The sequence below is a fragment of the Cygnus olor genome, chromosome 9, assembly GCF_009769625.2.
Source record: "Cygnus olor isolate bCygOlo1 chromosome 9, bCygOlo1.pri.v2, whole genome shotgun sequence".
Classification (NCBI taxonomy): domain Eukaryota; kingdom Metazoa; phylum Chordata; class Aves; order Anseriformes; family Anatidae; genus Cygnus; species Cygnus olor.
The window spans coordinates 26,816,308-26,835,163 of NC_049177.1; the positions used below are offsets into that span (position 1 = coordinate 26,816,308).

At 39.2% G+C, this 18,856-nt stretch overlaps 1 protein-coding gene across 2 annotated transcripts; it reads right to left on the reverse strand.

Annotated features, from left to right (window-relative positions):
* Positions 1 to 644: 644 nt before the first annotated feature.
* Positions 645 to 18,307, reverse strand: HPS3 (HPS3 biogenesis of lysosomal organelles complex 2 subunit 1). Of its 2 annotated transcripts, XM_040568085.1 has the most exons (17): positions 17,995 to 18,306; positions 16,703 to 17,194; positions 15,592 to 15,778; positions 14,163 to 14,248; positions 12,791 to 12,983; positions 12,481 to 12,562; positions 11,155 to 11,309; positions 9,893 to 10,001; positions 9,519 to 9,700; positions 9,001 to 9,178; positions 8,189 to 8,419; positions 6,191 to 6,376; positions 4,659 to 4,847; positions 3,953 to 4,060; positions 3,383 to 3,589; positions 2,054 to 2,144; positions 645 to 835 (listed from the first exon to the last, which is right to left on the reverse strand). In XM_040568085.1, exons 1-17 carry the CDS (start codon positions 18,215 to 18,217, stop codon positions 708 to 710), a joined length of 3,027 nt encoding a protein of 1,008 aa, XP_040424019.1. In that variant the 5' UTR covers positions 18,218 to 18,306; the 3' UTR covers positions 645 to 707. The 2 variants fall into 2 exon arrangements, with proteins under 2 accessions (XP_040424019.1, XP_040424020.1); XM_040568086.1 differs by lacking the exon at positions 16,703 to 17,194 and having other exon boundaries at positions 17,995 to 18,307.
* Positions 18,308 to 18,856: the final 549 nt, after the last annotated feature.

Genomic DNA, 18,856 nt, shown 5'->3' on the forward strand with positions numbered 1-18,856 from the left:
ATACAAAAACAGCAAGCAAGCAGTAGTATGTATCTTCCATTCCCCTTAAGAACATTTTTGTATCTTTAATTTACAGCCTTTTCCTGTAAATTGCTAAATGAAAACAGTTTCACTGTAACACTTACAGGGGTATGTATATAAGATGACAGAGCAGCTGACTGGATTTTCCAGATGGAATTCAAGGCAATGTCTATTTTGCAAAATCTAATTCCACTTACAAGAGTAAGGTACTTATTTTTACTTACACAATTAAATACATGACTAAGCGTAAATTCCTCTCTAGGTCAGTGATCCAAGTAGCTAGCATACAATTAAAACTAACTCCCTGTTTTACTTTCAGTGACTATTGTATGTACAATTGTACTGCACAGTCCATATTTTTCAGCTGCTTTGGCCATAAATTCATCCTTATTTACAGGATGAGTGACCCCTACGCCTACTAGTTTAATAGCTATGTTTTTAACCTGGCGAACAATTACTCAGTTCTTCTGGTTCACTGACAAAGTGCAATAGTGTTAGCTTCAAAGGAGATGCTCTGCCTCAAATAAGTTGTCATTCAATAATTGTCATAAGGTTTTAGCTCAGAAATAAGGTGATGTATGTGTAGGGGGACTCATAGTGGTTTTTATGTATTTCTCTTTTTAAATTTATTTTTTTTATTCCAGCACATTCATGGTATTTGAATGAATAGTAGACATTCATTGTGTCTAGGTCAGGAGTTTCCTCTGGCTGCAGTGAAGAAGATGTGGCAGGAAAAATGCTGCAGTTCCATCCTCTGGTAGAAGACTAAGGAAATCCCTTAGTTCCAATTCCATTGCAACAACTGATAAAGTTTCTGCCCAAAGCAGAGGAGAAAATCATGTTTAGGGTATTTTGGTTAGAACAAAGAAACAAAAAAACATTAACAAGGTCATTACTAATTGAGGTCATCAAGTGATGTAAATATTGAACTGAAATAAAAATCAGAGACACACCCATTACAGAGCAAATACAGTTACGGGAAAATGATGTCTTCGATTAAAACCAAACCTTTATCTTAATTAATCAGGTCTACATGTGGCAGTAATGTTTACGGAAGTCTAATGTAGTACTCCACATGTTTCGTAGCAAATGAAAAAGCAGCCCTGGAACTCTACCAGTACTCTAATACAGCACTATATGTTAAAACGGATGTTTTTCAATGAGCCTCTAAGAAGAGGCTGTTAAACATGTTCTTAAGTGCTTATTATAGCACAGTTATCACATGAAAACAAGTACAAAAAAAACACAAACAAACATGCTAGCACTTCAAACTAGAACTTCATAATGCAGCACGGCAACCAGTGCTGCACCACACAACTCAGTGATGCTGTTGTTCTGGCCCCAGGGAGCACATTGTTTTGTTTTAATACATTTATTTTATTCAGTCGTCTTATTCTGTCAAAAACAAATGCACGTTGCTTAGCTATGCAGTATTATTGACTTCCTACAAACATATAACAACAGGACTACATCAGCTACTAGAGTTGGTTTCTTTACTTCTTTATTTCCACTAACCAAAGAGTTGTAACCCCACCACCACTCTGCCAAATGTTTCCTTCTGCTTAATGTGACCAACTATCAGTAACACATTGTAGTTTTTACAGTCTGTAACCTAATCATGAGTATACACTTAAATGCCCACTGGGTTATCAACAGTAGCCTGTTAGCTGTCATCGCTTAGAACCATACAGTCACTTAGCCCAGAAAAAAAGCAAACAATCCCTATCTTTTAGGGAAACTGAGTTCTTAAAATGGTATCTATTCTTGACCAATATAGAAGCAATGATTCCCACAATGCAATTGTTTTCAATATAAAATGAATGCCATCCTTTTTATATGAGGCAACACTGTATGTTGCAGAATGCTGCTCTGATTACGAGAAAGCCTGCTGAGTTTTATTAGCTTTAAACATAGAAACTTATTCCCCTTTCTTTGAAAATATCACATCAGTATTCTCTAAGGCTGAACAATATTTAGAATGTCAGATGCTATACAAAGGCTTCTGTAGTTAAGTTATAATCAATTGATTTACCTTTTAGTGATGAAATAAGAACAGGATAGTCATTTTCAGTAAGTCTGGTTCTCTTGCAAAGTTCTGGAAGCAGTTTGTTCCACCATACAGCCTAATTCATAAAAACCCACAGCAAGCGTAAATTAACAATGACTGCAGTTGAGAGTATGAAAGACCTGCTAAAAACACACTAAACTAAGATCAGGTGTATATGCAGATAGGTTACGATGGAATCAGTAATTAATTTATATAATGATTTGAAATGCAGTGTTTTTGCAGATGTATTTCAAATTTTCAGTGTGACCTTTTCATACTTGACAGAGTTAAACAGTGCCCCCTAGTGTCTGTACAGATAAAGTGTTTGTAAGAGGACTTTTTTTTTTCCATCCAAACAGCTCCATGCAAAGTGGTGAATAAAATTATTGTAAGAACACTGCTTTGTCCTGACCTAATCTGCTTCCAACAGCTAAAGTAGTGAGCTATTTACTGTCATTTTGTCAATAACAGTGAAAAGAGGGGGAAGAGATTTCTTTCTTTTCTTTTTTAAACATGGTAACCCTTTTCTACCACCTGTGTTCTGATTCATTATTGTACCCTCACAACTCTATAACCAACATGAAAATTATCAAAGAAACCATTTTTAGATCTGAACATAAAGCACAAATTTGGTCTTGAATGCAGCAATAGTATTTCCATCTGGAAGATAATCACCTTTGCTGAGTTTGGCCAACAAAAATGTGGACAATTAAGTAGCTGTGATAGGCAATGTAAGTAAAATCCTGTACTCCCCAAACACTGGAATAGAATCAGTTACATCAGTTAAAACTGCATGGAGGCCTATGTGAAAAACGGGACATAAAGAATGTGAAAATTTTCACTACTGTACCAGTACCATTTTGATGGTAAGGTGTCACTAAAAACACAAGAACATACTTAAACATGATATTATTTGAAGGATCTTCTCCTAGCTTATTACTAAAATATGACACGTTATACAATAATACCAAACAAATTAGAACACAGATTAGTGAGAAACTAGACAGTTTTCCACTTATAATGGAAAAAAATTACTCTGTTTTCTGAGGTCCTCTGCTCTCTGAAAAGATTATACTTTGAACTTACCAGAATGAATACAGGGAGTCACAGAAGAAACAGGGAAAAGCGTTTCATTAAAATTAGTGGGACTGAGTTATGGAATTTAAAGGCCAGGCACGTGGTTCAAAGCGAGCTAAGCAATTTAATTTTTCTGAAATATTGGCTATTTGATCCATTCAGAGTCTATCTGTATACAATAACATTTTAGTTAGAGGGAAAAAAAAAATCTGAATGAGTTTAACCAAAGTAGCTCACCCGACTATCATCCTTCAGTTCGTGCTGAGCATATAACACAGCTGCAGCAGGACACCTTTTGAGAAGCTGGTCAATGGAATCCTCATACTTGCCCAGATGGGTACTGCAGAGAACATGGATGGTGAGGCCGACATTGCCAGCCTCTATCAGAGGTTCCAAGATAGGCAGAGCTGCAGTTATATTGATCGACTGACTACATAAGAGAGACTAGAGACAGAAAGAAAAAGTTTTGTTTGAATTTAAATCAAACTTTGCAAAGCAATGCTAACCATAACCTTAGAACAAAAGGCCTGTACTTATCATAGTACATTTGAAATAATATTTATTTTATTAAATGTTATTGAAAACTGATTAAGTTTAGAGTTAACTGAAAAGCAAGTATCACAGTTATTGATGTGTCATTTTGGTATTTTTTTCGTCAATGATTTCAATGGGTCTTTTAGTTCAACTTGGATAATTTGGGGAGTGGGCAGGGAAGGAGGAGAGGAGGCTGCTAGAGAAAGCTCTACAGGCATGAACATTTGCAGAATGGATCTAAGTTGCAAACAGCAAAGTTTAAGGGTTTCATACCTGTAGCCTTGAAATATCTTCAGGGTAATCTTTATCAGGTGGAGATCCCATTGACATTATGAAAGTAACCCATGGGAAAATGAACCCAAAACGATTACAGGAGTTTATCTGTGAGAGAGAGAGACAGAGAGAGAGAGAGCGCGCAAGCGAGATGGAGAGAGAGAAATAGTAATAAAAGAAGTATTTCTGTTAGTGACAGTTCCTTGTGAACACACCCATACCACACCCCCATCACAAGCGAAGAAAATTTTGTTCTTAAATAGTATACTTGGAATAGCAACTGTTCTTTCTTCTGGTTCATACAATTGAGTAACAAATAAACTGGAAACTTCTATTTAATTCTGTATTTTAGATTCCCTGTTCAGAATACTTTACAATCCATCACTCGTATGTTTTCTCATTTAGTCAGCTTTGTAAATTTTTCATTAAGGGAAAAAAAATAATAAAACACTCCACCTGACAAACTCTCATTGTTTCATTTTAGCCCTTATTTCTGCCCAGAGCTGAGATTCCTGCTGATTGTATTTGCAAATGCTCCTAAAGAATAGGATTCCCCAGAACCATCTGCCTGGTAAGTGCACACTACATCATTTACTTTCAGTCTTGCTTCTTTTAAGTGATAAACTGTCCAGAATTAAAATACGAAATATTTGGATAGACTTTGGATGGACAATACAGACATAAAACTTCTGAGTAGTACACTTACCAGATCCTCTGTTGTTTTCAATGGCTTAGTCTCAGGAAGTTGCTTCTTTGATATTCTCCAAACATACTGAGAAGTAACCCTCAGTAAGAGCTCCTGAAGTACATCTTCCTGAGAGCATACTACAAGGAGAGCTTCCCAGAAATCTACCAAGAGCTGAGGAACAGCGTTTTCACTGTTATTACACAATATCTAAGAACAAAAACATTAGAAGACAGCAAGTTAGTATAGAATGTGGCAATTATTAGTAGCAGAAGTTAGAACAAACAAAAGGAACGTTTTTTCACTTCTACTAGTGGCACGATGTTGGTTCTCTTTTTGTCTTGAGGTGATAGATGTGATTCTACATAATACAGTGCTTGGCAAAGTATAAAGTTCATGTAGTGATTTTAAAGTAATCAATTCTAACGTACAGATTCGATTACTTCTTGAAGATTTATTCCACTGCCAGAAATGTCAGCACATTGTCAACAAGGATTTACTGACTGTTACTTTGGAGGCTTTTATATACACCAACACCCTAACAGACGTCTTCTAAAAAAGAATCTTAATGTAATCAAAGGCCAATGATAACAAAATGCTGTGCAGCTCAGTTGGGTATAATGGTAGGTCCCACAAGGGAGATGTTTCTGGGCTTTAAGGCCTGGTGTGTCAGGCAGGGAAAAGAACTGTTACTCAGTTTACACGTGACTTTGAAAAAACGTATTTGTTCTATTTCAAGTTTCATGATTTGGTATTTCTGATACAGGTCTTGCACAGTAACAGATGCAAGACCACGACATACCAATATTGAAGTAGATGTGGTTTTAATCCAAACAATATTACTGATTGTAGAAAAAAAAAAGTTTTGTCTATTCCCAGTCCAAACAAAGAAAACGTCAGTGACTAGAAAAACAATGTATTGAATTGAACCAATTGATCAAATCGAGGTTGGATGGAGCCCTTAGCACCCTGATCTAGTTGGTGACATCCCTGCCCACAGCAGGGGGGGTTGGAAATAGATTATCATTGAAGTCCCTTCCAACCCCAGCCATTCTATAATTCTATTTTTCTTTCCATAAACTGCAGAGACCTAATCTTCTTTCAGAAATGTATACAGATGATCAGAGCATTATATACCTTCATATTTAAAGCATTTAATATATAATGTGTATTTAATATTCTCATTCTTTAGAAATATGTCTCATCAAAAGGAGCCTATGGAAGTGATTTATCCAAATTCTGTTAAGTTTTAATAGTCTTAGGAAGCCACTGAAAGATCCCTCAGACTGGGGTATTTTCCATTCAAGTGTTAATGTATTTTTCTTTTTTTTTTTTTACTTGATTTGACCAGTATTTCTTTCCAGAAATTCCAGATTCTGATTCTGTAGTCACCTATCAAAACTGGAACATATCCAACGTTCATCTCTCTCTTTCAAAAAAAAAGAATGCTGAAATATGACTGAAGTAGCAACTGAGACCACTTTGCTTACTCATAACATCAGTACATGAAGAAAAAAAAAGAAAAAAAAAGGAAAAAATTATCACAGGCCAACCTTGAAAAACACATCTGCTTCTTCCAGTTCAATTTTACTGTTCTCATGCAAAGCCACAGTGGCAGCCACCAATAATCCAGGCTGCATCTCCTTCAGGTGAACAGCAAATTCAGTTGGAATAACGATTCCTTCTTTATACTGTCTCAGGAGTTTTGGTTGCTCAGTGAAGCCAGAGGCCAGTACTGTCTACAAACATAGTCAGATATCAATCAGGTAAAGAACTCAACCCATGTACAATTCAACTCCGCAAACTCAGTATTTTCTCAGGCAGTCAAGTTTATATAGATGAAATAAAGAAAAGTAAGGGGAAGGAAATAAAAGCTTTCTACAGTTTATAGAGTAGCTCTCCAGAGATCCAGGTCCAAACTGTGTGCTGGATCGGTGACTCCTGAGCACCATGACAATTGCCTGAACACTGGAAAAAATGTGCTGTTGAAATCTGGAATTACTGTACACATAAGAAAGATTTTACTATGGAATCACAGTCACTAAACACACGGGGTGTTCTGAAAAATCACTGGCTGAAATTTCAATTAACTACCTTGCTGAAATATGATTTTTATATTGAAAAATACCCCAAAACAATGACCAAAACATGCTGCACAATATGCAACTCTAAGTTGTTTCTGGGCATTTCAGTGCTTTTGAAGGTAATATAACAAAATATTCTTTCCATTTTAAAAACACCTGGGAAGTGATGCCTGAGCATATTAAATGAATTACACAAGAAATATAAGGCAGACCTAGGAGGAAAGTTTACATTTCTCAACCCCTATGTGTAGAAACTATCTTTCCTTTCTTTATCTTTCTAGAAGCATTATTTTTAAGCCTTTGCACTAAAATACTTTTTAAAGGTGAGATGCAGTAAAGCATTTTTGTAATAGACCAATCAAAAATAGGAGGAAAAAAAAATCACACACAATCAAATCACTAACCTCTAAATGACATATATGCAATGGACTGGTGGTGGTGAATATTTGGACCAGATGATCTCCAGAGGTTCCTTCTGACCTCAACCATTCTGTGAATGTGTATTTTTCTTAGCTTGTTTGTAATATCACAGTTTCACCTGATCTTGCTGCAAATGGTTAGAAAGCAGGTGGTCCTAAATACCATAATTGAAACAGCTACCCACAGTTCCCAACTTGCAATTCAAAATCTGGTAACTCTTGAAAGCTCTCCAAGGACTTTTCATGCTGAAGCTTGGTATCAAAGTTTGGACTATCTATCAGTTTATTTTAAAAACCTTTTAGACCTCCAACAGCTCACACTCAGAAAGATTCCAGATTTCAAGCTCCGTAAACTTCGAACATTCCTTTTTCAACACTCCTGAAGAATCTTAACAAGAAGTAATTTACAGACTGGTCTCAGTCTAAATCCACATGTGAACACCTATGGCAGAGAATGATCAGCTAACATTTTTTCGCCACTGATGTGGAATTCTTATTTTGATAAGCACTGAAGTAGGTTCTGATCTAGTCTTAGTAAGGGTTAAGTAGTTTGATTCTACAGAGGATGGGAAATTGTATAAGGAGATTGTATACAGAAACTTTGGCTTGTATGCACTACGGACATTCTGCTACAAAAGCAATTTTTTAAGGGCTGTTTATATACAGATGGTAAGTTTTCATGGGCACACTAATTACAGGTGGAGAGTTGGAGAGGTGGAAAAATGCTACTATGCAACCCTGCCATATTGGTGAAGAGCATTGGCTCTGTAGAGCCTGTTACGCTCCAGTAAACTGCATTTAATTTATAAAAAAATAAAGCCTTTAAAACATTTGTTTATTGATAAGGCTTTGCAAAGACAGAAGCATCCCAGCATACACTAGTCCTGGATCTTACTGTTATTGCAGACATTCAGTGGAGCCTATAAAGCATACCAGGAGGAAGAGGAGCAACTGAAAGGATGTTTTACTGTAGAACAGAACCACTAGCCAAACTTACTGACTTGAGCTTTGCAAAAAGTGAACAGTTCATGCTTTCAGCATACTTTACCTCCTTATGGGAGCTCATCTCATGCTCATACATCATCAGGTCTCCCATTTTCAGAGCCATGAAAGCCTTAGTAAGTGTGAGGACCACTGACGGCATATTGTTTTCTACTTTATGAAGATACTTCACAGCTGTCAAAGGACATACATTTCTCATGCAGGGACTGCAGAGGATATGAGGCAGCTGCATGGGATCAGCAACACTGAATATCTGGAGAACCTGATTTGCTGATTCCTATTAAAATAAAACCCATTTGACAGTTTTAACATTTCCAGATACGTAATCTTTTCTGGCATAAGAAGCACTTCTTTTCTTCTTTTGAATAGGCAAGTACAGCTTAGCTACCAAATCCCTACTAGTGAAAGTAAAGGTACTCTAACCAGGAATGATTCAGCACATATTCTGAAAAGCTAAGAGAACTCTCTACCACACCGAATCAGTTTTACCAATCTGTGCAATATGGCAAGAAGGTTCAAAAAACAGTTTGCATTGTTGCAGAAACGGAAAATGAAAGAGATCTAAGACAGAACTTTTCTAGCACAAATGTATCTCTGTGTGCAAGTGGGAACCATCATTATCAATATGCCTTGTGATAACCAAACCCGTAAGTTGCCTGAAAGCAGCCCAAAGCATCGCAGCTGTTACATGCATGCTCTTTTGTCAAAAATGGGTAAATAAAAAAAGTATGAAAAAGAATAATTGTAAAACTAAATAAACAGTTCAGCATTTCAAAAGAAATTTTAATTAATATGTGATGCACAGTTCTTAAAATTGTAATTAAATCATCAGATTAAGAAAAAAATACTTGTTTCTACCTTGCTTAATTCTTCATTTATGTCTTCATTAAGAGAGTGAGTTAAATAAAATATAAAACCTCTTTCATATGTCTGTATTTCATCACCTTCTGAAACTAGTCGCTCTAAAACTTCAGTCATGGATAAACCTGCCATTCTATAGTATGGCAAAGCAAGGTGGTAATCCTTTGTGTCAAACCTGAAAGCAACAAAATGGGAAGGAAAATGAACAATTAAGAGCAACACATTTGACACCACTGTTTCTAAGAACTAAAATAACACATCAAGGTTGCAAACACACCACTATCTGCAAATACATAGCTAATACTCAAGGTAACATTGTATTTTGTGTTAAACTAACAATCAAAACAACCAGGCACTTAGCAGAGGACCAGATTAAGCTGTTCTGGTAGAATATAAGTATTTGAAATATACATGCCATGCCAAAGTAAAATAGCAAGGAATAATGGATTTTCATTTTAAGGTTACATTATTGGAAACAAAAGCTCATCTATATCACTTTGACATCTAAAACATACCTGCTGTAGCAGTCTCCTAAAAAGGCACAACTTTCTCTGAACGCTCTTAGAAGTTCTTCTTTATCATCTGATTTAAGGAAATCAGGGTCCATTATAGCTGCTCTGACTAGTAAGTGAGCCTCACTTAGAAGGTGGATACAACTCTCAGTTTTCGCATTTTCGTAAGTTCTACTATAATCTACCTAGAACAAATACACAATACACTTTGGATGCTGGTAAAAATAAAGAATATACAGAAACAATTCTAGAGAAAGCAGCAGGTATTTGAAATAGAATTATGAGCTATTCATAAGAAATATATTACTGTATATTCAGCACCGGAGATTAACAGTACCTATTTTTAGTCAATAAACAAAAGCAGGAGTTGGAAATACCATTTCTCTGTACAGCTGGATGGTTGAAACAGTGTTTATAATATATAAATTCCAACCAGGCGCTGACTCGGAATTTGTTCTGGATTTGATGCTATTAGCCTTTCTGGAACTAGAGAAAAGGAAAAGAGTTAAGTTGCCAATGTCCAAATAAACATTCTGTAGCCAAAAACAAACAAACAAAAACCTGACGGTTTAATTGCATAAACAGGTATGTTTGCAGACTAGTAGACGTTTGAGAGTTAAGTTGTGAATTTAAGTTGTAATGGCTAGTAATAGATAGGCATGTTCATACACCAGAAACATCATTGTTAGAAACCATCAACTACATCTTCTCCTGGATTTAACACCAGGTAGTATCATGTACATACATGAAGGTGAGTAATTCAAATTAGTTAAGATGTTCAGTTACTTTCCATAAAGATTTACTCCACTCTTGCCCCTGCAGCTCAATTCACACATTTGTCAAGACAAGGTGTAAAAAAAGTACTTGAACACTTTCACTTTTAATATATTGGCTAGGTCTTCAATTCCCTAACATTAAAACACTGTAGGAAAAGTGTCTTCCTGTTCCGTTTCTTTACTAATCATAGAATATCTGAGATGGATCCCACTAGGATCATCGAGTCCAACTCCTGGGTCCCCAAAGGACCACACAAAAAATCAGACCAAGTGTCTGAGAGCATTGTCCAAATGTTTCTTGAACTCTGATAGGCTTGGTGCCATGATCCTCTGAGAGGCCTGTTCCAGCACCTGACCACCCTCTTGGTGAAAAACTTCGACTACATACATACAACAACACTATCTTGGGCCAAAGTCCAGTGTTTCTTTTGTCATTAATATAGCAATGTTCACAACTGTCTTGCATTTAGTTAAAGGTTCTAAGAATTTTTCATTTTTTGCTACAACACATTTTGTTAGCCTGCAGGTCCGTAACTCCTACATATTTTGTGACAGGGTAAGTATTTTTTTCTCCTCAGTAGCAGATACGTTCTTCATAATGTTATTTTAACATTACATATGAAAGTTGGCTTTGACAATCTTGAGTAACTTATTTTGTAAAAGTTCAACTTTCCATTTCTTCCATGTCATTTAATAGAGTAGAATTCAAAAATCAATGCTTGATTTCTGTTCTCATCCGTCAGCTAGGGAATTATGTCCTAACAATCTTTCCACAGAGGATCCTCTCTGACTCCAACACCTGAAAATTCAGCACTGTACACAGAGCTCTAAATCCCATCTCCCCAAAAGATGCAAATTCTTACAGCATCCTTCTTGTAGGCTTTCGTCTTTCAGTAATATCTTCTGTGTTAGCCTTAGTCAGAAGAATTATATGGTTTTTGAAATGACAGATAGCTCTTGGTCCTATAAAAAGCTGCATTCGTAATGTGCAGACATCCAGAGCAACAGGTGGACAAGCCTATAAAGAAAAGCAAGTGTTTCGTAATTTCAGTTAGTGTGTGCTTTGAGTGAGTCTTTAAATCAAAAAGGAAACATGTTACCTAACGTGGAAAAGATAATCCCAAATAGTTTTAATTTGGCTGAGATGTAAGACTGCCTGATGTGTTTGCAAAAGTCCTGATTTCAGTTGCTTACGTTTTATAAAAAAAAAAATACAGATAGAAATATTATATTTGCTTGCAATATTTATTGTTATGTTGCCTATCCAGTATTACATCCTTGATTTATTCAACATGCATCTTTCAGCCAAAACATACCATTTCCTCTAGGCTGGACTAAAAATGGAAAAATGCAACCTCATTTGCCCAGAAATATTCTACACTTGTAACTCTAAGAAGATAAAATACCACATTTACAAATTAGTATACACAGTGAAGCAAGGCAACACAGCATCATGTATTATGTGTGCCCTACTTTTTGAAGAAACCTCAATCTTTGGTAAGGAGGCAGAGGGCTGCAGTGATGACCTGGAGGCTATGAACTGCCCTGGGCCTGTCATAACCAGAACTAGCCAGCTCTGAAATTGATGTCAGAAATGACAGGAAAAACAAGTACATGTCAAACTCCACAAAGGAGAAGGAACTCCACTAAAGGACTGCAGCCTGTGGGAAACCCACACCAGGGAGAGGCACCCCTGCACAACTGCGGTCCATTGGTGACCCACACTAGAGTAGGGGCACCCTTAAGGGACAGTGGCCCATGGGAGGACAGGCTGCAATATGGACACACACGAGTGTCTGCAGCTTACTATTACATGCACACCTCACAAACAAAAACAAAGAACCAAAGTTTAGGTTTCAAGACAGTTAAGCTTTACAAGCACCATCAGTTGTAACATGGGAAAACTGCTCCCTTCATTCAGAATAGCATGGAATTTAGGTGAAACCTTGTGATATCATAGTTTTTGAAAACATTCTATTAATTATCTAGAATCTTAAACAACAATAATAGATTGTTTCAGTGATACACGTGCAGACTTTTAGAATATGCCATAGATTGAAATAAAATATTAATTTTTGATTTTTTTTTGGTCACAGCCAATAGAAACTAACATGATTTCAGAAGGAAACAGGGGAACAAAGTGTCACACTGCTACTCCAACTCTTTTAGCAAAATAATGAGATGTGCACCTTTGCAGTCGTATCAATGTATGGATCCTCATCACGAGCTGCTGCTGCACTGCACCGCACTGTGAAACACTGCAGGTTCTCACTAGAGGGAAAGACACAACACTGATGACGAAGAAAATGAAGACCTGCAATAATCCAAAAGCCAAGACTAAAGAGAATCAGATCTTTCTCCTTGTGCAGAAATGGGCTTTGAGGCCTAGGCAGGAGGATGTTCTGCACCATAACATGGGCTTGCCCAGAACGCCTCAGTCAAAAATAAAGCACAAAGAGAAAGGTAGTAATACAATCAGCAAAATCATAAATATAGTACCTTGTAATGACGTGCAGGAATTGTGGAGTGAGAACTGCCTGCTCTGACTTCTCTGAATACTGGTAAGTAGAAATCAGTTCTACTAACTTCCCAACAGAGTAGAGATATCCAACATGAGGCAAAGAGAAAAAGCAAAAGAGACTGAGTAGTTCTCTCTTGGTCTCAGTTTCCTCATGGGCTGTCACAGAACTTCCTAGATGTAACAATAAGAAAGGCATTTTATATACATCTCGTAAATCAAAACCTTGCAATTCCTTTGTAAGCCCAATGCCTAAAAGCTACTCTCAGACCTGACCAAGTTCCAATTGATTTTGTTAGTAGCCACTGAAGAGAAAGAGAACTACATGAAGAACAGCATACCGGTTGGTAACACATCAATTTGTACGCCATGTTCACATTTCAAGGCATTTCTAACAAAAGCGTGGATGAATCACCAAGCGAAGAATTTCCATAGACCCAACAGTATGTGGGAGTCCTGGCAGATTCATCACAACTAAACACCCATAGCTCGAATGATCAGTCTGGTCTTAGACAACTCCTTGTGACCTGGAATGAATGCTCATCGAGAGCTGCAGACGAACTGCACCAAAATGCAGATCCTCGCTTAAATGAAAGAGAGTCAGAGAATGGCAGAATTATTTATAAAGCCACTCTGGCAGGTAAAGGGTGTGTTCAGATTCTACAGACCCTCTTGTCAAGGTCTGTAAACCACAAGAGAAAATAAGTTAGATGGAACTGAACAGCAAGTAGCTCGTTCTCTTGAGTCAGCTGCAACTTAAATGAGACTTTGCTACTGAACAGAACAGACAACCACAAACTGGGTGAGCAGTCAGTAAAGGTGACATAACAAAGGATTAAATTTTCCCCTGGTTATGTTGAAGCTTGAGCTAGTGTTTATTGGTGAATCCCTGAAATTTGCTTTCATCCCTTGTCATTTTAAATAAAGTCTGGCATAAAGGTAACCTGTACCTTAATATTATTAAGGTTTACTACTCTGATTTCCAGTGTTGACTCTCAGAGACAGACTAGAATGTTACAGTGACACTGAAGACAATTTAATTTATGCAACGTAAAAAGTGACTGTTTTGTGACGTAAAATTGGTCAATAGAGAACTGATAAGAGCTGTCTTTGAACTGACTTACTCTTATGGTGCTGTGAATTGGTATTTTCGTTCAAAGTTTACACAGAACTTAGAGAAAGACATTTCTGTTAAAGGAAGCCCAGTTTAAATCACTGAAAAGGGAGGAAATACCTTAATTTTAAAACAAATCATACAGGAACAGTGTACAAAAGAGATTATACTGAGACGTTCCTTCCTTTCCCAGGACTCCTGTGACATACAACATAATGCATCCACGCATATGCATCTACCTGTCTGGTATATAGGAAGCAGCTGAACAGAGTGCAACTTCACCTCTTCACAAAACCCAAAAGGCGACTGGTCAGGTGCAAAATGCCTAGAGGAAATATCCAAACCAACATGGGACATCAGTGAGAAACTATTAGCATTCACCTTGGGCAAGGAAAGAGCAATAGTTCTAACAGCCATAGTTGGTGCTTTAACACTCAACTATTGTGCCTTCATACTACTAATGCGATTAGCTTAGCAATGCTAAGAAGAATGTAGCACAGCTAGAAACAACAAGTTCCTGCAACCAAGAATTCTTTCTTCGCTTGTCTACAAGTCATGTGCCAAAGTCTGGGATCACTGAAGATGTGCTGCAATTGATTTGAATCTTGATTTAATCTTTCTTTCTTCCTTTTTATTTAACTGAACAAAATTCATCCTCAATCCTACTTTTCTTTCTTTTTATGAGTCATCCTTTTTCTTGCCTTGCTTCAAAATTCACAGCTGGACTGAGATATCAGTTCTTACTCAGTTTTAGATAGAAGTGTAATGGTTTTGATTACTAAAAAAAATAAAAGGTGTAGCTTCTTAGTGCTTAAGATACTTGGTAAACTCCCCTTTGCCAGCGACACAAAGGGAGATTTTATATATATATACATATATATAAAAATATTAAAGGTATTGAAGTATCACTTTAGCTGGAGTTGATGAAACCTGCAGAATAGACACACAGAAGGCAGTACCTTGATCAAGGTCACACAGCCAGGACTGATGATTAGTCTTGTGAGTTATACTTTATAATAGGCTTCTCTAAACCATAACAGAGTTCGACACAAGCTGCTTCAGAATAAGACATGTAAAATTTAGTTTGGCCAGTTCAGAATGAAAGTACAAAAACCTGAGTGGTCAGACACCGTAACAGGCTGCCCAGAGAGGTTGTGGAGTCTCCGCCATCTCAGGAGCCACTCAAAACCTAACTAGACTAGGTCCTGGAAAAGCTACTCCAGCTGATTCTGGTTGGGAGTAGGATGTTGGACTGGATGACCTCAGGAGATCCTTTTCAACATAAATGATTCTGTATGCTTAGAAAAAAACATCTCTTCTGATACATCACAAGAGAAGCTCTAATGCATGGTCTTCACAGCATACAAGGCTGTATGATGAAAGCAGACATTACACATCACCAGTACTGCAAAACCATCAGAGATAAATTCCATTTTAATCGTAATAACTATCCACATTCTCAAAATTAAATAAAGCTTATGATTCACAAGGCCAAAAATGGCATCTTTGGCATCACAGTGTTCTTGGTCTGCTGAGGAAACAGTGTATAAGAAGCTCAGAAGTCAAAATACCAGGGTATTTCTTTCATCAAGATATGAGCTTATATTTGCTCCTTGGAATTATTAACGTAACAGTTAACCCACACAGGGGAAAATGCATTTGTAATACCTGAAAAGGAGATACCGCACTTGAAAGTGCTTTGTGTCTTCTGTAGCTAACTCTGTGGATTCCAGCGTGATGGGTATCTCACATAGCTTACTTTCTTCCCCAAGCAGTTCCACTGGTTTCTGACATATGATGAACTCATCTAATTCAAGCTGCAAAGTATGTGTTGAAAGGTCTTCACCTTTTACACCTTAACAACGGAAATGCATTAATTATTCAAACCATTCCATTTAGTAATAACAAAATGCCGGCACAATATCAACCAAACATTCCAACTACAGCTACCTAATTAGCAATGGCTTCTTCAAACCATGAGATTTTTAGAAGAGCTCTGCTAGAAGACAAAAAAGATCTTTCATTTAGGCCTCACCTGTCTCATTCCTTCAGAGTCAATATTTCTGAAAGAACTGGCAATGAAAGAGCTGGCAGTGTGTGCTTGCAGCCCGAAAAGCCAACTGTATGCAGGGCTGCATCAGAAGTGCAGCCAGCAGGTGGAGAGAGGTGATTCTCCCCCTCTCGCTGAGCCCCCACCTGGAGCACCATGTTCAGCTCCGGGGCCCGCAGCACAACAACCACACGGAACTGTTGTAGCAGGTCCCAAGGATTTGGACAATGCTCTCAGACATAAGGTCTGATTTTCGGGTAATCCTGTGCAGATCCAGGAGTTGGGACTCAGTGATCCTTGTGACTCCCTTCCGACTCGAGATATTCTATCATTTCGAGGTTCACGAGACGATTCTTTCCTTCAGCCTCTCCCTTGTCCCTTAGAAGAGACGTGCTTATCTGGGCAGTGACACTGATGGAAGAATTTTTCTGAACACAACACACTGACTCTCTACCACTTTGATTTGGCCAGTGGTGGTACCCCAAAACAGATACCTAATTCTGTGGCTGCATCATCCTGAAAGTGTCCATAGAACAACAGCATATTTAAGTGTTACCTCCAACTACACATAGCAGAATTTTTCATGCACTATAACTTTCAACTGACGGCCCAAAAATTATCCTAAAATACTTTCTGAAGGGCAATTACCTTGTTAGAACCTCCTTTAAGAGTAATAGCAATCACTTAACAGATTCTCAGAGGCAGAAAAAAATAAATATCTCTACTTACTTCCATTTCCAGGCTCTTCTAGTGTACTAACTCGATGTGCATATTGCTCTGTACTGTCTGCACTTCGGATCAGTTCCAGTTTCAGGATCAGAACATCCAATTCTGTTGTTATGGCTATATGTCTGGCACAGAATGCAACTTCAGTAGGAATGAAGTCATCAATGTGTAAAATTAAGGTGCGTTCAAAGTCTAATACAGTCAAATTCTGGTTTATGACCAGGTATTTCAAACAGAACATGACTAGTTTATTTTTGCAGCCCACAAGAATATCTCCATTTACAGGACAACATGAAACGCACAGCGGAGGATCTGAAAGTGGCATTTCCACAATTGACATATGTTCTTTTAAGGTTTCACTGTATGACTCTTCCATCTTGTGACCAACCATCCGGACACAAACACGAGAACTCCCTGCAGACATGCATCTCCAGTTCATATATGCTCTTAGGAAAGTTGCTTTGCTTTTCTCTTCAATTGTCAACAAATAGTCTCCTTAAAATAAAGCAGCAGTACTGAAACGTCAATATAGAATAGATGACAGTTTTCGAGCTGTTTACCTGCTATTCCAACAAAGTACATTTCAAAGAATATCTTAAATTCTCAACTCTCACATAAAATTTGAAAGGAGTTTTCACCAATGTTTCTTTAACGAAATCCAGAGTGCAAGTTTCTTTGGTAGGTGAAGCACACTTCACATACCATTAAAGAAAGTGAACTAACATACAGGTCTAGGGCCAGATATACCTCTAAAATGAACCCACTTTAAGGGCAGCGCTCGCAGACAAGGTATTTTCACCCCCAAATACCCATGAACAAAAAGTCAAAGGCTCATTAACAGCTGTGGAATCGGCTGCGGAGAAGAGACGCAAACAACCCCCACCCCGCGCTCTGAAATCACAGTGGCCAAGGGCGGGAGCGCAGAGTCCCGCCAGAGCGGAGGAAGACGACAAAAAGGCGCCGAACGGCTCCACGCTGCCGCCGTCACTCCCGGGTTCTCTTCCCCTCCGCGCCTCAGCCGCCGCTTCGCGAGCTCGCCCGCGGCAGCCGCCCGGCTCCGCCGAGAGGCGCCTGAACCCGCCACCAGCGGCCGCGCCGGGCGGGCAGGGACCGCCACGCTGCCCTGCCGCGGGGCCACGACACGCTCCCGCACCCGGCACAGGCCGCCCGCCCCGGCGGAGCCCCACGGCCTTCGCTCGCCCCTCACCCCAGCCCAGCAGTGCCCGTTTGCACCGCCCCGCGCCCGGCCCGGACACGCCCCAGCCTCCCCAGGCCCAGCGGCGGCCGGCACTGACCTGCTCGGCTGTGCGCCATGTGCAGCACGGATCCCAGCGTGGCGAAGGAGCCTAGGGGTTCGCAGCGGCCCTCGTGGCGCACGGCGAACACCTCCACCCTGCAACTGGCCGCCGCACCGGCCACGAACAGCACGTCGGGCCCGCAGCAGAAGTGCGCCGGCTCCTGCCCGCAGGGCACTACTCGCTGCGACCCGAACGGGTGCAGGTTGTAAAGCTGCACCATGGTCCCCCGAGCCGCCCCCCGCTACAGCAGCGGCCACAGCTCCCGGGACCCCGCGGCTTCCGTCTCCGCCCACGGTTCCGCAGCGGGCGCGGGGCGGGGCGGCGGGGGGGGGGGGGATTGCCGCGCGCCACTCACAGAATCATAAAGCTTGGAAAAGACCTGGGCACGTTTCCGCCGTTACGCGTTGCTCGGTTCGAATGTAAGTTGCCGCGGACCGCCGAGCAATCAGCGGTGAGCCAGCGCTGAGTTGGAGCAGGTGCCGCTAGCAGTAGCGTGCCTAGCGAGTTGGGCCGCTGGGATCTGGGACCTTCCAGCGTCCTAGATGCAAAAACACCTTTGGTTTTAAATACAGCAATTCTTTCTTTAGAGCTTCTTGACTTGTGCATCCATGGTATGCTCTAGATACAAGTACTTCCACAAACTTAATCCCGGGTATCTTTAGCACATGTAGATAATCTTTTCTTCCTCGTGGTTTTATAGAAAACAAAACAACAAAAAGCGTTTTTTTCTCCTTTACAGAACTCAAAATTGAATAATTTTAAGCAAGTAGGTCAGCAGTTTTTACCTGTGTCCCATGATTTAGCAATTTCTCAAGTGTCTATAAAGCTGTATTAATGTGAAAGTACCACTAAAGAAAAT

What these genes read in the sequence shown, in the direction of transcription:
- HPS3 (XM_040568085.1), bottom strand. Translation starts at nt 18,217, where the DNA reads ATGGTGCAGCTTTACAACCTGCACCCGTTCGGGTCGCAGCGAGTAGTG. An exon ending in AGAAGAGCCTGGAAATGGAA is followed by an intron (nt 15,779 to 16,702) that starts GTAAGTAGAGAT and finishes TCCGTTGTTAAG; the next exon opens with GTGTAAAAGGTGAAGACCTT. An exon ending in AAGCAGATGTGTTTTTCAAG is followed by an intron (nt 4,848 to 6,190) that starts GTTGGCCTGTGA and finishes TTTTGTTCTTAG; the next exon opens with ATATTGTGTAATAACAGTGA.